Source organism: Pseudoliparis swirei, chromosome 6, assembly GCF_029220125.1.
Source record: "Pseudoliparis swirei isolate HS2019 ecotype Mariana Trench chromosome 6, NWPU_hadal_v1, whole genome shotgun sequence".
In the NCBI taxonomy this organism is placed as follows: Eukaryota; Metazoa; Chordata; class Actinopteri; order Perciformes; family Liparidae; genus Pseudoliparis; species Pseudoliparis swirei.
In genome coordinates this window covers 24,026,363-24,042,863 of record NC_079393.1, presented here as the reverse complement: position 1 = coordinate 24,042,863, position 16,501 = coordinate 24,026,363, and the positions used below count along the sequence as shown (strand labels likewise).

The 16,501-nt window shown below is 45.5% G+C and overlaps 1 protein-coding gene across 1 annotated transcript; it reads right to left on the bottom strand.

Annotated features, from left to right (window-relative positions):
• Positions 1–1,929: 1,929 nt before the first annotated feature.
• Positions 1,930–8,987, bottom strand: map1lc3b (microtubule-associated protein 1 light chain 3 beta). The gene is made up of 4 exons (XM_056417755.1): positions 8,705–8,987; positions 6,783–6,838; positions 5,709–5,815; positions 1,930–3,487 (listed from the first exon to the last, which is right to left on the bottom strand). Exons 1-4 carry the CDS (start codon positions 8,742–8,744, stop codon positions 3,319–3,321), a joined length of 372 nt encoding a protein of 123 aa, XP_056273730.1. The 5' UTR covers positions 8,745–8,987; the 3' UTR covers positions 1,930–3,318.
• Between the last annotated feature and the right edge of the window lie 7,514 nt (positions 8,988–16,501).

Below are 16,501 nucleotides of genomic sequence, written 5' to 3'. Positions count from 1 at the left end.
ACTTTTAGAATTATTCTCCTAACCTACAAAGCCTTGATTGGTGATGCTCCATCATATCTTAAGGAGCTTGTAGTACCATATTGCCCCACTAGAGAGCTGCGCTCACTAAATGCGGGACTACTTGTGGTTCCTAGATTATTATAATCTTACTGTATCTACGCTTATCCTTAGCCTGCAGTTTTAAACTGGATTCAACGTCGCCCGCTCTGGCCCCCCGGAGGCACGCGACTGGTCCGTGGCTTCGCTAACTTCACGTTCCGGACTATGGAGCTCCGGATAACCAGTGTGTTTCTCGGTGTGCCGCTGAGTGGGGAGAACCGGTCAGAAACGTGAAGCGGCCGAGGCCGGTGCACAGCGAGGTCCTGTCTGCTCTCGCGATCAGTCACCCAGCGATCCGGCTGCTCGGCAGAAGCTACGTCTATTAGCTCCGCGCCGGTGAGGGGAGGGGGCGGCTAACTAGCGTAGCTGTCTGAGCTTCGATGGCGCGGAGCCGTGCATCTAGCCCACTTAGACCCGCCTCCAACCTAGCAAATGAACTACATTAGTTGCATGTGTCGTTATCATTAAAGGAGGCAGAGGGAATAACTCTACATGTGGCACACAGTTCATCTTTATCCCCTTGATAGTCCAAATGAGCAGAAAATATCACTATCCTGAAATGGTGTCTCTAACAATCGATATTCAGGGCCCCAAAACAAATTGCGCGCAAACATAACCAATCATGGCCCTCCCCTTGGGGCTTAGCCCCCCCTATCTTTGAATCCTACAAACGCCCGCGCAACAATGGCAGCTGTTTCCTGCCGTACATCTTGGGGCCTTTCGCAACATTTTGGGGCCCCGAGCGACATTTTACAGCGGACCTCCAAGCCTTAAGGCCGATCGTCATTTTAATATCCACGAAGGAATATAACGGACCTTTTGGAATACTTTATTATCGATACAAAGCACAATACAAGCCACCACAGAAGAAGTGTAGATTACTTTGATGTTTCTGTGACCGCGGTGGCGTTGAAGCCGTGTTTTTGTCTGGGTTTGCTCCACTCCAATTCTTTTTATATATTCAATTTATATATACACTATCGTTCAAAAGTTTGGGGTCACTTAGAAATGTCTTTATTTTTCAAAGAAAAGCACTGTTTTTTCAATAAAGATAACATTAATCAAAAATACACACTATACATTGTTAATGTGGTAAATGACTATTCTAGGTGGAAACGTCTGGTTTCTCATGAAATATCTCCAGAGGTATATAGAGGCCCATTTCCATCAACGATCACTCCAGTGTTCTAATGGTACATTGTGTTTGCTAATCGCCTTAGAAGACTAATATCTGATTAGAAAACCCTTGTGCAATTATGTTAGCACAGCTGAAAACAGTTATGCTGGTGATATAAGGTATACAACTGGCCTTCCTTTGAGCTTGAAGTTTGAAGAACAAAATTAATACTTCAAATATTAATCATTATTTCTAACCTTGTCAATGTCTTGACTATATGTTCTTTGAAATGTTAAATTCATTTGATAAATAAAAGTGAGTTTTCATGGAAGACATGAAATTGTCTGGGTGACCCCAAACTTTTGAACGGTAGTGGATATATATTTTTAAATGGTGAGAATAGTTTTTCCTAATTTGCTGGCGTTTCGTCTCGTTGCGTGTTGTGAAATGTGTTATTATAATTGCCAGTGTGTTGAGACCCCAGGCCACCGGGTGTGTAAAACAGACGAACAATTAAAGAACGCTCAAAGGCAACACATTGGGGACCCGCCCTCTGAGGTGTAAATGTGAGACAAATGATATCTGTGAAATGAATCGGACGCCACGCGATAAGATTATCAGACTACTAAAAGAATATTGTTCAAAATATTAGACAATTAGCATGTAGATAATTGCGTGTAGTGGTAGAAAAACAAAAAGGCACCCCACAGATGATCTTTCTTGTTTTCCTTTTATTGTTTACAAAATACCAACATAAATACATAAGAAGAGGCTGTGTGATATTGCTGCGTGTGTGTGTATGTGTGTGTGTGAGAAACAGAGGAGCAGGCAGAAAAGAGCACGGAAACAAACGCTCCGTCCTCTGTAACAAACCGGTCGTGGGCTTCACGTGCTGTACGGACATACACGGAAATAAAAATCACATCAAATAAAAAAAGAACCAGAATGATAAAATACCGTGGTATATAAAAAGCATCTAAACGTCAAGTGAAGAAGAGGGTGAGGAAGTTAAGGAGGAGGAGGGGAAGCACAGCACACCTAAAGGACCATCTGTAGACAGACGGGATGTTCTCTTGATTTGATCTCCTTCATAAATACTTGTGAAGAAGGACGTGAAAAAAAATGAAGGGGAAATTAAACTCCAACTGTTATCATTTACAAAAACATCTCATCATCATCATCCTCCTCCTCCATTCACACATGCTGCTCCTGTCGTGTGTCCCAGAGTCACTTGGTCACACCGTCGTTGGAGCACCCTTTATATTCAAAGCTGTAAAGTCAATCATGTCTGTACACCAAGGCATTGCTTGTTTTTTTTTTTTTTTTCCAAACTACAACCCCCCCCTCCCCCAAAACACAGCTCTGTTACGGGGAAGATGCTTTAGGATAGGAGGCGGGGTCAAAACACCAGAGGAGGACCATGGAGAGAATGGGAGGAGACGCATGGATTAACAGGAATCTTCTCTACCTCGCTTCGCGTCTCGGATCCAGACGACGAGTCCCAAAGAGTCACTGGCTCCTCACTGCGGTGAAAACACTCCCCTAAAGAAAAAAACACACACGGGAAACCCAGAAACCCTCACTCCAGAGCCCGCCTCCAAAGAAAACCCTTACGGTAAAGGTTGGCGTTGTTCATTGGCTAATGTATGTATATATATATATATATATCGACAAGCGGTGGAGCCTGGACACTTTTAATGCAATATCACCTGAAATGTATTCATACGCATCGTTAATACAGCCGACGACACGCGGAACCACAACACTGAAAATAACTGCCGGCGACTGGCGGTACGTTGGCGTGGCAGAGACACTAAAAGACGCCATTGGCCCGGATTTCTCTGCTGGAAACTGTCTCTTTCTCTATCTCTCTCTCTCTCTTTTTCTCTCTCTCTCTCTCTGCCATTCGGGTCCTATCCGATCACAACCTGAACCGAAGCTGTTACCGAACGCCGTGTTTAGGTGAAGCCGGATGCGTTTCAGTTCTTACAATAGAGACTAAAAGGCGTGTGGCGAGAGACATGGAGGGGGCTAAAAACTACAATTGTTCAATGGCCTGCCAGGTGGAAGAAGAAGAAGAAGAAGAAGAGGAGGGGGGCGGTTCACTGGGCGGAGCCAAAGGTCTCCTGGGAGGCGTACACCATGTAGAGGAAGCCATCTTGGTCCCGCTCACGTTCGTAGACCTCGGAGATGGCGGCGGACACCGACACCATGCTGTGGCCGTTGGCCAGCAGGAAGAAGGCCTGGTTGGAGTTCAGCTGGAGGCGCCTCCTGGTGGCGAGACAGCGGCACGGCAGGAGTCAGGAGGGGAGGAGAAGACGGGAGGGAATAGGAAAGGAGACGAAATGAGAGGAGGGGAGAGGAAAGAAGAGGAAAATAAGGGAGATAGGAAAAGAGAATAATAATAGAGAAAGGAAAAGATAAGAGAGGAGAAGACGGGAGGGAATAGGAAAGGAGATGAAATGAGAGGGGTGGTCGGAGAGGAGAGGAAAAGAAAGGAAGACATAGAGAAGGAAAGGAAGAGAGGGGTGGTACGAGTAGAGATGACATGAGGGGAGGAAAGGAGAGGGGGGGATAGGAAAGGAGAGGAAGAGACTGGGGTGGTCGGACAGGAAAAGAAAGGAGGGCATAGAGATGGAGAGGAAGAGAGGGGCGGTACGAGTAGAGATGACATGAGAGGGGAGGAAAAGAGAGGGGGGGATAGCACTAGGGTTGGGTACCGGAAACCGGTGCCAATGTGTTACCGGTTCCAATACAACCGGTATTACCCGGACCGAAACGCAACGCACATTTCGGTGCTTCTTTCCGGTGCCTGAGCCGATTGAAATTGAAAAAAACTATTGTTGTGAACTTCTCAGGTGACTCCGCCCTGTCAGCAGGTTACGAGCCTCTCATATTTAACTCTGACAGCGGAGGCGTGGCCGTGTGTGACTACGTGAGACAGCGTCAGGCTGGGCCGACGGGGAGACCGTCACCGGTCCCCCTGAACACGTGGAGACCGATGATGACGAGCAGCCTGAACTCAGATTAGTACCGTATCGTTGATTGCAAGTCTTGCATTCATAAAAGTAGCCCAAGAAATAATAAATTAGCCATTATAACCATGCTTAAGCTAGCTCGTAGCTAGCGCTAGCTACGAGCGTGACAGTCTGTCAGCAGATGTGTTGATGTAAACCAGGCCTGTTCAACTAGCGGCCCGCGGGCCGGATGCGGCCCGTTTGAGTTTAACTACGGCCCGCAAGACTGCCTGCAAATCAGTATAGCTTGGTAAGAAAAAATAAAACTGACGGACACGCCTCTTTTATACATTGAGACATCTAACCCAGAGCCATTGAGTTTCACTGTTGCCTCAACCAAACCTGTATGGTTACATCTTTATGTTCCGCACCCGTGTTGGTTGCCGTTGTTACACCCCTCCTGGTTTTCAAACCTACTGGTTTCCCTACGCGTGCGTTGTGTTCTCTTCACGTCTGCAGCGGGGCTCTGTCTCGCTCACCAGATTCGTCACACATTCACAAACATATTGCTGGAGATCTTCAAGCCACCGTTCATATCCATTTGGGCGATTACGATTGTATAAGTGAGCAGTGCATCACAGCCACGGATGAAGAAATACATTTTCGAAAAAATAAAAATATCGCCCGACCTGGTTTCGATCCCTTTCACGCAAAAGGAGTCTGCACTCAAAGACACGCAGTCTGTGCGCTGCGCCACCAGATATTCGTTTCAGGCCAAGTAATTTATATATTGATCCATTATGTAACATACACTTTTAACTTAAACACACATCACTTGAAACACACACCTAAACACTTTAAATACATATATGCACATACATAAGTACATATTTATATATAAATACAGGGGTGCACATAACTTTTTCAGTGAGTTACTCAGGTGAGTACCGGGAGATGGTGTTTGGTACTCACTCCATCTGTAGCGTCAGTTTTGTGACGTAAGACATGCTGTTGTGCAGAGACGATCAATAACAGATCGGTTAAGTACGCAAAGGGGCGAAGTAACACAAGTGGCATTACGCATTGTTGATTATCTTCACGCATGCGTACCTGCGTACCAGTTATGTGCACCCTGCCTATAAGGTCTGCACATAATATATATATATATATATAAAAATACACACACACATCATATAACGGAGAACATATATTGTGTATGTTAACAGTCTGATATCCGTTGTGTGTCAGTGCTCCATGATAACGGCTTCTACAGGGAATATGGCCAAAGAGGTTTTTAATGTCCTCATTGTGCGTTCAAAAAAAAAAGTATCGGTTCAGGCACCGTTTAGGCACCGGTATCGTTTTAAAAGTACCGGTTTAGCACCGGTATCGGAAAAAACCCAAACGATACCCATCCCTAGATAGGAAAAGAGAGTAATTATAAGGAAAGGAAAAGAGAGGAGAGGAAAGCAGAGGTAGTGAAAATGAAGAAGGGGAGAGGAGAGGAGGGGGTAAGGAGAGGACTGGGGGTGTACCTGATGATCTTGATGAGCTCACTCATGTTGACGTGGTCCGGCACCAGGAACTTGGTCTTGTCGAGGATGGGCAGCTGCTTCTCGCCCTTGTACCTCTCGATGATCACCTGGAGGACAGCGGGGTCAAACAGGGAGATGACGTCACACATACCGGACGACGTCGTCTCAGCGCCCTCTGGATTGTGTTTGTCCGGGTTCACGGGGACTGATTACCGAGAGCAATGAGCGTGAATCATTAACCCTTGACCCGCCAGGACACGGAGCGCTTCCCTCCTCAGCCTCAGCCTGATTGACTCAGTTTAAACATCTGAAATCAATCTCAACTTCTTATCCGAGCCGTCCGACATCACAACATCACAACTCCGACCAAGAGGACAGCGTCTACGGCTATGAACAGCTGCTTGGAGTTCAAGTTCATTAAACGAGAACGAGAGTTTTTCCGTCGGATTGTTTATCCAATCCACCAGACTGGTTCCTCCGATGTCCCCAACCACGCTCGAGTCATATTTACCGAGTCACGCGTTTCCTGTTTCAACATCTCTGCTGAATACAAATTGTTGATCTGAAATTTGAGCGAGGGATCATAAACATATTGACCTCTAATTGGGATGAACGCATCGCTCAGTGAGGCCAGATCTGAGAGCTCTAGTCTTCTTTCAGGCCCCTCCCAACAGCCCCCCCCCTCCCCCAGTGGCCTTACAGTGACTCAGCACAGCTGTGCCCCTTTTGTCAACCCTTAGCATGACATGGCGGTTTATAACCCCAACGGAACACACACACACACACAGTGATACTCTATCTCTCAAGATGATAAAACGAGCAGGTGAAACACCAGGTGTGCGTTTGTTTATTGGGGGTTGCCATGGCGCTCCTGGACACCCGACTCATTAGCAGTCACAAGCAAAGAAACTAATCAACAACTCGATGTGAAATAAATGATGTCCGTCGGGGAAACATGTGGCAACACTTTCCGCTGCAGGACGTCTGCCTCGTGTCCTCTTAAGCATTTCTGCCCTCACAGTTGTTGTTGTTTTTTGTTCCTTCGCTGCATCGGATTCGGTGTTCAGAACTCACCGGTATCTTGTTGGGGTGCTGCTCTCGGATCAGTCGGACATCTTCTACTCTCTGCTCTGTGGGGCAGAAAGACGCGACTGATTAATGTGAGCATAACACACACACACACACACACACACACGCGCAACGGCCAAAGTGGCAGCCGTCGTCTCAACGACCTACTTTGAAACATACTCCGAAGAAAATTATAATCATAATGTTAGTTTCATATCAAGCGGGGCGTAAACACCTGTGGGAAGTGGACTGATGCACTCTAGTGGAAAAGATAATGAGCGTTCTACTCATTTTATAACCGCACAGTGATTAGCAGACTTCTGGATTAATTAATCCAATGTGTGTTCATAAATAGACATCTCCACTCCCCGTGTGTCGGATAAATTATACAGGACTGTGTCGTGGATATTTGTATTTATTTACGCGTGTATTTATTCATTCGTGTCGGGTGCAACCCCCGATACAAAGCAAAATGTAAAACCATGTTACAAGTGGAGGAGCCTCAGTTGTCAAAGGGCCCTTTGAACACTTAAGTGTGACAACTCAAAGGTCAGCAGCGGCGGGTCACTTCGCGGTCGACCTATGGCAGAGCAGGCCCCTCCCTCATCACGGTTTAGCCCCATTGCAAGTGAGCCAAAATAAATACTGAAAACATCCAAGACCACTGTCAACAAAGTTGAGCATGAGAGAGAGAGGGGGGGGGGATCTCTACATCATGGCCATCCATGGTCGACTCTGAATGACAATGAAACCTGATGTTTGGATATCCAATTCGGCCGACTGGCAAATGTTTATCTCCACCCGGGAACGGGAGGCTCCGTGTGACTCAAATAAAAGAGCAGGGTGCATAAAATGGGAAGCAGTCGGTGTAAAAAGCCTGCTGGGTTTTCCCAGTTTCGGTCATATGTCACAGTTTGGGGAATGAGTCAGCAGCCGACTGGCACCAAGTCCCATGACCTCTGACACTGATGTACAGCGGTGACCACGGAGAAACATTAAAAGTGTATGTGTACACACACACAGTCATGTGCCAGGCCATAACAAACAGGTGTCTGTCTGCACATGACATGGTGTCTCTTTGCCGGTTCGGTCGAATAACGTGACGTCAGGCCGGAAGTCGGTCACTTTGAGGCATGCTGGGAATTATTGTTAAGGGTCCAAGATGTGCAACACTCAAGCCACTGGTATGCGGAACTCATTTCGGATTCTCTTATGGACTAAATGACGGAAAAAACCCCCACAAAGTACGTGAGGAGGCACTCACAGTGGCGTCACATGTGAGAGAAGAAAGACACAACTGAACGTCTGCGACGAGAACATGGGAACAACTGACCGGAGAGAAACAAAAGCCCAACTATCGTGTCATCGTGTCCTCTCTTTCTTTTCTTTTTTTAACCTCCCCCCACTCTCTCTCTCTCTCTCTCTCACTCCTCCTCCACAAACAGTCCCATCCCCCAATCCTGCAGATCCCGTCTCTCTGCCCTGCATTTCGACATCACTTTGTTTTTCACCCGCAGCTCGAATGCAAATAAACACGCGCGCGCGCACGTACACACACACGCACACACCTACGGGCCCTCGCGCTAGGTTAATCCGGACTACACGTAAACATGTAGCAGTTACGAGAACAACTATCAGGACAACTAGTACGTCTAGATAAGTTGCCCCGAGCTCGCGCCTCCGTACCGGGGGCCTGTCGTCCTCTTCACCGTCTCCCCGGTGTTCAAACTAACTGCCAGCTCAAAAACGGGACTCGGCAGGATAACGACCAACGGGCCCCGTTCTGGCCGTACACCAACCACGTAATTCAGTCTCGCGCAGGTCCAAGTGGCGGAAATGGAGGCGCCAGCTGCGCACGCAGCGCCGTTACTTCTGTACCGAGTTGTGTTGGGAGTGAAAACAGGTAAACAAGCTGCGACAGCACCTACCGAATGTCCTTCTTTGTTTGAAGGTTTTTTCTGAAGGCATATTGCAGCCAAAGTCGACCAGTCGGCAGTGGACGGAAGCGGAGGTCGCGGCTGTACCGGAACTGAAACTATAACAGCTCCAAACGGCTCGTTAGACCGGGAGCTCGACGGTAAAAATAGAAAGTGAAGGACACTTGTCTCGCGCTGGGTCGACGCTGCTGCTGCTTCCTGCTGCTGCTGCTGCTGTGTTGTTATCGGGACGAGCTCGAGCCAGCAAAACAAACCTGTCAGCTGACCTCTGACGTCATGCGTCTCTCTCTCTGTGTCTCTCATTGTCTCTCTACCAGTCCAGTTCAAGACAATGTGGCTTTATTGACATGTAAAGCCACAAATAATGTACATTATTACTAATACATTAAAAGTATACAAATGTTTACTCATATTTGAAAATCATTACAACGATTACAAATATGTTCTTATAATTATGACTAATTAATTAACATTATACAAATGTTTACTCATATTTGAATATTATTAAAATACTTGTCAGCTGACCTCTGTTGTCATGTGTATGTCTCGCTCTCTACCAATTCAGTTCGAGACAATGTGGCTTTATTGGCATGACATATATATATATATATATATATATATAATGTACATTATTACAAATACATACAAATTATACAAATGTTTAGTTGTATTTTTATTATTATTACAATGATTACAAATATATTATTATAATAACTATGACTAATGCATTGTTATTATACACATGTTTTAGCCCATTCACACTCTGATGGGAGAAGCTCGGTAGTACCTGCCCATCTTCAACTTCTAGTCTAGATCTCCCTTAACTTTTAGTCCAGAGCTCCCTTAACTTTTAGTCAAGAGCAGTGGTCCCCAAACTGAGGCCGGCCCGCCTCCACATTTGGCCCAAAGATGCATTATGATTATTTTTTTCAGTCTGGCCGCGCAAATCCTAGACTAGCCCCTGTCAAATAGAACGTGTGAAGATCCCGGAAAAGGTTATTAATATTTGGTTATGTGTGGCTTTCTGGAAAACAATAAATGTTTACATTTAGGCACCCCTGCGATCGTCACACTTGTTCTGTTACAAACTGACCCCGGCCCCCATCAGAGAAGGGAAAAGTTATGTGGCCCTCACAGGAAAAAAGTTTGGGGACCCCTGGTCTAGAGCTCCTTCAACTTCTAGTCCAGAGCTCCTTCAACTTTTCTAGAGTAGATATTTATGCTGGACTCTTTGCTTCCAACACGTTTAGAAACTTTAGTTTTCTCTTAACATAAAAGGACAACTAGATAGATTGTTGTCTAGATATCTCAAGTGTAACCCGGAGCAACAGCAACACAGTAAACTGTATTATTGTCCTGCCACGCCCATATTTAATATTCATTCATGTTTTTATGATCTAAGATGAAACTCAAAAGGCAGAGTGCAGCAACTCAAATGTGTGATGTCATCAAGTATGCAAATGTTGAATCTCTCCATAGCGAATGAACTGAAAGATGTTTCGATGACACTGAGAGCGGAATGAGTATGTTTTATATACATTTATATATGTTTAATGCGTCACAACCGAGAACACTACGATACAATCAAACTAATTTTAGCCGTAAAAAAAAAAGGATGCAAACATTCTGTGGGTTCACAAAATCCGTCTCCCATTCATCGTCTAAGCTCTCGACTTCATCTGGTTTCTGCCTTTCTGAGAGCGAGATACTGAACTATCCTCTGCAACGGGAATAAGATATTGGAAATTCTTAATTCTGCTGTCTTTTAAATCCAATTCATAATTAGGAAAGATGAACTATAACTGGACAATAGGAAAAAAAGAAAACAGGACCCATAACGCCGTGTCACTTTGGACTCTACTGAGGAAAACTTTTCCACTTAACGGGGTTCAAACAATATCGCAATAACACCAGGCAACAACATCCGAAGAGCGATACGTGAATATTCAATTCAATTCAGTTTATTTTGTATCGCCCATTATCACAAATTACAAATTTGCCTCAGAGGGCTTTACAATCTGTACACATAGACATCCCTGACCTTTGACCTCACATCGGATCAAGAAAAACTCTCAAGAAATAGAAAAACCCTTTCACTGGGAAAAAAGTGAATAAACCTTCAGGAGAGCAACAGAGGAGGATCCCTCTCCAGGATGGACAGAACAATAGATGTCATGTGACCAGAAGGAATCATTACAGAGTAACAACACATTCAATGAGTATGACAGAGTGTATGAATAGTTGGTAGTAGGCATGGACCACGATCCAGACCTCCATGATCCATCAGGCAGGTGGAGGTAGAGAGGAGGAGTGGGCGGGGCATCAACAGGGCCATGGCATCAGACCCAGACAGGTCCAATGGACCCTATGAGACGTGAAGTCACAAAGACTCCGGAGAGGAAGCAGTTAGTAATGTGTGATGGAGAGATGTAAATTCATCCATAAAGAGAGAAGAGGAGAGAGGTGCTCAATGTATCCTAAAACGTCCCCCGGCAGCCTGTAAGCCTATAGCAGCATATCAAGGGGCTGGACCAGGTGAACCTGATTCAGCCCGAACTATAAGCTCTGTCAAAGAGGAAAGTCTTAAGTCTACTCTTAAATGAGGTGACTGTGTCTGCCTCCCGGACTGAAGGTGGAAGCTGGTTCCATAAAAGAGGAGCTTGATAACTGAAGGCTCTGGCTCCCATTCTACTTTTTAAGACTCTAGGAACTACAAGTAGCCCCACATTTAGTGAGCGCAGCTCTCTAGTGGGGCAATATGGTACTACAAGCTCCTTAAGATATGAATATGAAAGTAACATAAAATTTAACTGTCACTTACATCTCCTCTCTAGATCGAGTCAAACTTTACTGCAAGTTCATCGACACAGAATTCACCTGACTGCTTTTCTCATATGTAGTATTGACATCACAGTAGCTGCTCCTGGTGTTGAGGGTTTAGAGGTGAGTTGAGGGTCTAGAGGTGTGTTGAGGGTCTAGAGGTGAGTTGAGGGTCTAGAGGTGAGCTGAGGGTCTAGAGGTAAGTTGAGGGTCTAGAGGTGAGTTGAGGGTCTAGAGGTGAGTTGAGGGTCTAGAGGTGAGTTCAGGGTTTAGAGGTGAGTTCAGGGTCTAGAGGTGAGTTGAGTGTCTAGAGGTGAGTTGAGTGTCTAGAGGTGAGTTGAGGGTCTAGAGGTGAGTTGAGTGTCTAGAGGTGAGTTGAGGGTCTAGAGGTGAGTTGAGGGTTTATAGGTGAGTTGAGGGTTTAGAGGTGAGTTGAGGGTCTAGAGGTGAGTTCAGGGTCTAGAGGTGAGTTGAGTGTCTAGAGGTGAGTTGAGGGTCTAGAGGTGAGTTGAGTGTCTAGAGGTGAGTTGAGTGTCTCGAGGTGAGTTAAGGGTCTAGAGGTGAGTTGAGGGTCTAGAGGTGAGTTCAGGGTCTAGAGGTGAGTTGAGTGTCTAGAGGTGAGTTGAGGGTCTAGAGGTGAGTTGAGGGTCTAGAGGTGAGTTGAGTGTCTAGAGGTGAGTTGAGGGTCTAGAGGTGAGTTGAGGGTCTAGAGGTGAGCTGAACTGTGTGTCCTGCAGCCCACTGCTCCTTAATAATTAAGGATGGGTTAAATGCAGAGAACTAATTTCCCCTTGGGGATTAATAAAATTGGATATTCATATTCTAGTCCAGATTCGACAGAACTAGAGATTGTATAACAAGTCTAATTGCCGTATTAGTTAGCAGATGAGCACTTTTTCGAATGGCATAGATACTATTAATCATTCTTACCACTGTGTTATTAATATGAGTGGACCATGATAGCGTTTCGTCAATGGTGACACCCAACAGTTTTACTTCTTTAACCTGTTCTATAGTAGCCCCCTTTAAAGAGAGGATTAATTTATTATCTGTCCTGAGAGCATATTTAGATCCTATTATCATGCATTTAGTTTTTAAGACATTTAACTTCAGCTTATTTTCCATGATCCATTCAGAAACCAGCTTTAGCTCTCGTTGAAGCACCTCATTAACATGTTCAATGCTCTCTGACGATACATACAGAGTCGTGTCATCCGCATAAATCCCCATTGCTGCATTTTTTTATACATATGGCATGTCATTTACAAAAATAGAATAGAGTAGCGGGCCAAGGCAGCTTCCCTGAGGAACTCCACACTGAAGTGTCTCAATATTTGAAAGGGAGACATTGAACATAACACATTGTTGCCTGTTCAATAAATAGCCCTTCAATAAATCAATAGCGGAATCTTTGAATCCATACGCCGATAGTTTCATGATCACCACCCCAATAACTGACTTATTGTCAATCTGTTTGAACCACTCGTCAGTAAGACATGTTAGTGCAGTGCTTGTAGAGTAACCTGTTTTGTATGCATGCTGTATATCTGAGTTAATGTTGTTTTCTGCAAGATATTGCTGGATCTGCTTAAATATAATTCCCTCCAAAAGTTTACTCAAGACAGGTAAAATGCTGATAGGCCTACTGTTTGGACCTGTAAATGGCTCCCTATTGTTTTTTGACAGAGGAGTAACCTTTGCAATTTCCCACAAATCAGGATAAGCACATTCCTTAAAACATAAATTAAAAAGAGGTGAGTTGAGGGTTTAGAGGTGAGCTGAAGGAAGGTCTATAGGTGAGTTGAGGGTCTAGAGGTGAGTTAAGGGTCTAGAGGTGAGTTGAGGGTTTACAGGTGAGTTCAGGGTCTAGAGGTACGTTGAGGGTCGAGAGGTGAGCTGAGGGTCTAGAGGTGAGTTGAGGGTCTAGAGGTGAGTTCATGGTCTAGAGGTGAGTTCAGGGTCTAGAGGTGAGTTCAGGGTCTAGAGGTGAGCTGAACTGTGTGTCCTGTAGCTTTTCGGTGGTGGAATAGAAGTGGAGGGGGAAATATGCCATGAAGAAGATGCAGTTCTCTCTTTTGTCCAGCAGGTGGAGAACTGTGATCACCTGTTGAATCCCCTGAACTGAGCTGGTCTCAGGGACACAGACCTGGTGGCGGTGTGTGGGAGGAGAGGGTGTAGGGGGTGACCCTGACGACACGCAGAAACCCCCAAACTGGTTCTAAATCAGTTTGAGGCTCAGCTCGCTGTGAGTTTGACTGCTATGAGAAGACGCTGGCATTATTAAACTCAGGCCTGTACGCTAGTTTTCCAAATGCACATGAACAACATAACTAACATAATATATAATAATATAACACACACACACACACACACACGAGGTCTTCGTTTCACTCTCTTGTGATGACATTATAAATGTGCAACACTGACGCTCGCCTCGTCACCTTTTCTCTTAATGTCACGCCGTGCGTGTTTATCCACAAAGGATATCCCAGTGCATCGTATTTTTAGGTCGGCCATGCTGTGAAGCCCTTCCCTGTGGATTTCCACCTCAAACTGTGTGTGTGTGTGTGTGTGTGTGTGTGTGTGTGTGTGTGTGTGTGTGTGTGTGTGTGTGTGTGTGTGCATATTCTGTGTCTCGTGCCTGAGACCTACGCCTTCAATCAAATATTTGCCGTCAATGTTTCGACCCTCTGCTCCCTCCTCGGCGGGCCCCCGCCTGCTCCTCCTGCTCCTCCTGCTCCTCGGGTGGTGGTGGTGTGACTCGGTGGTTCTCGCCGGGCGGCTCCACGAGAGCAGGACTGGTCTCAATCAGCTATACGGAGATGGCCGGAGTGGTAATCCGTGTGAAATGAAATGTTGACAGTGTTATATAGGAGGAATAATACCGGAGCAGTCGATAACAATAACAGGTGAGGGATATGAAGGGGTTAAAGGTGGACGCTGTGAGTGTGTGTGTGTTACACCTATGTAGGGCTCTCAAGTGTCACGCATTGAGCGTGAGACTCACGCATTTCGGTCTTAAGTCACGCACTCCCGCCACACATCGTATTTCTCACGCTGAAAAAAACTCGGCCATTTAATGTTTTAATGTGCCGCAGCGCGCAAACATGAGCCGCGCTGCCCTCACCGTGGAGGAATCAAGCGCTCCCCTGGAGTTCTTGTGAGGAGCCACTTATCAGCCAATCAAAAAAAAGAAATGGGCTACACAATAGCCAATCAGAAAAAAAACCGTATCTGTTGTATCTGGGTAAGATTTAATCCATCAACCAATGAAAATAAAGCATCCTGGAATTGCGCGCGACTTACTGATATCCGAAAATGTTGTTCTGGGGGGGGGGGGGGGGCTGATGGAAATGTCACTCTTGCCTGTCTTCAAAACTTGAGAGCCCTGCCTATGTGTATCTCCATTGTGTGTATTAGTTCCCACTGTGTACGTATAAGAGGATTTGGGAGACACTCATCCACTAAGCCATATTGATTTGCTTTAAAACAAATATATAAATCAAATGTTTTAAGTTAGCTTGAAGGCTAACCACCTCCCTGGCACATGGCGGCCATCTTCAGAGTAATAACGCTCCGTGGCCCTTCAGTGGACATCCGAGCTGCTTTTCTTATATGTCAGCGGATAATGAATCCTCCTCGGTAAATCTCCTCTGACCTTTCTGCGGCCGCGGCCTCGTCTGGCTCTCCGTTGCTCCTCCACCGCCTCGCCCCGAGGTTTCACCAGTTTGAGTCGTAAACTTGAGCGACGTCGTCCCTCTCGTTCACTCAGTGATCCTTCATCTCACCGACGGGACACCTTGGACTCCGTGGCCCGGAGGTCTCGGCCACGGCGCTGAAGTGGGATACGGGTTCCTAGTTTAGACTCTTTCCCAAACCGTTGGTCCGTTTCGTCTTGGATGGATAACATTATTCATACCCCGTTACACACCTGTTACACACACGCTGCTTATAGTTACACACCTGTTACACACACTGCTTATAACCCGTTACACACCTGTTACACACACGCTGCTTATAGTTACACACCTGTTACACACACTGCTTATACTCCGTTACCGTTACACACCTGTTACACACACACACTGCTTATACCCCGTTACACACCTGTTACACACACACTGCTTATACCCCATTACACACACACTGCTTATACCCTGTTACACACCTGTTACACACACTGCTTTTACAGTTACACACCTGTTACACACACTGCTTATACCCCGTTACACACCTGTTACACACACTGCTTTTACAGTTACACACGTGTTACACACTGCTTTTACAGTTACACACGTGTTACACACACTGCTTATACAGTTACACACCTGTTACACACTGCTTATACAGTTACACACCTGTTACACACACTGCTTTTACAGTTACACACGTGTAACACACACTGCTTATACAGTTACACACCTGTTACACACACTGCTTTTACAGTTACACACGTGTTACACACACTGCTTATAGTTACACACACTGATTTTACAGTTACACACGTGTTACACACACTGCTTTTACAGTTACACATCGTGTTACACACACTGCTTATACAGTTACACACCTGTTACACACACTGCTTATACAGTTACACACGTGTTACACACACTGCTTATACAGTTACACACGTGTTACACACACTGCTTTTACAGTTACACATCGTGTTACACACACTGCTTATACAGTTACACACCTGTTACACACACTGCTTTTACAGTTACACACGTGTTACACACACTGCTTATAGTTACACACACTGCTTTTACAGTTACACACGTGTTACACACACTGCTTATACAGTTACACACCTGTTACACACACTGCTTTTACAGTTACACACGTGTTACACACACTGCTTATACAGTTACACACCTGTTACACACACTGCTTTTACAGTTACACACGTGTTACACACACTGCTTATACAGTTACACACACTGATTTTACAGTTACACACGTGTT

Bases quoted from the DNA above. Each gene is read 5' to 3' on its own strand.
- map1lc3b (XM_056417755.1), bottom strand. From the start codon at position 8,744: ATGCCTTCAGAAAAAACCTTCAAACAAAGAAGGACATTCG. The intron at 6,839-8,704 runs GTAGGTGCTGTC...TCTGCCCCACAG, and splicing joins CAAACAAAGAAGGACATTCG to AGCAGAGAGTAGAAGATGTC. The intron at 5,816-6,782 runs GTGAGTTCTGAA...GCTGTCCTCCAG, and splicing joins AGCACCCCAACAAGATACCG to GTGATCATCGAGAGGTACAA.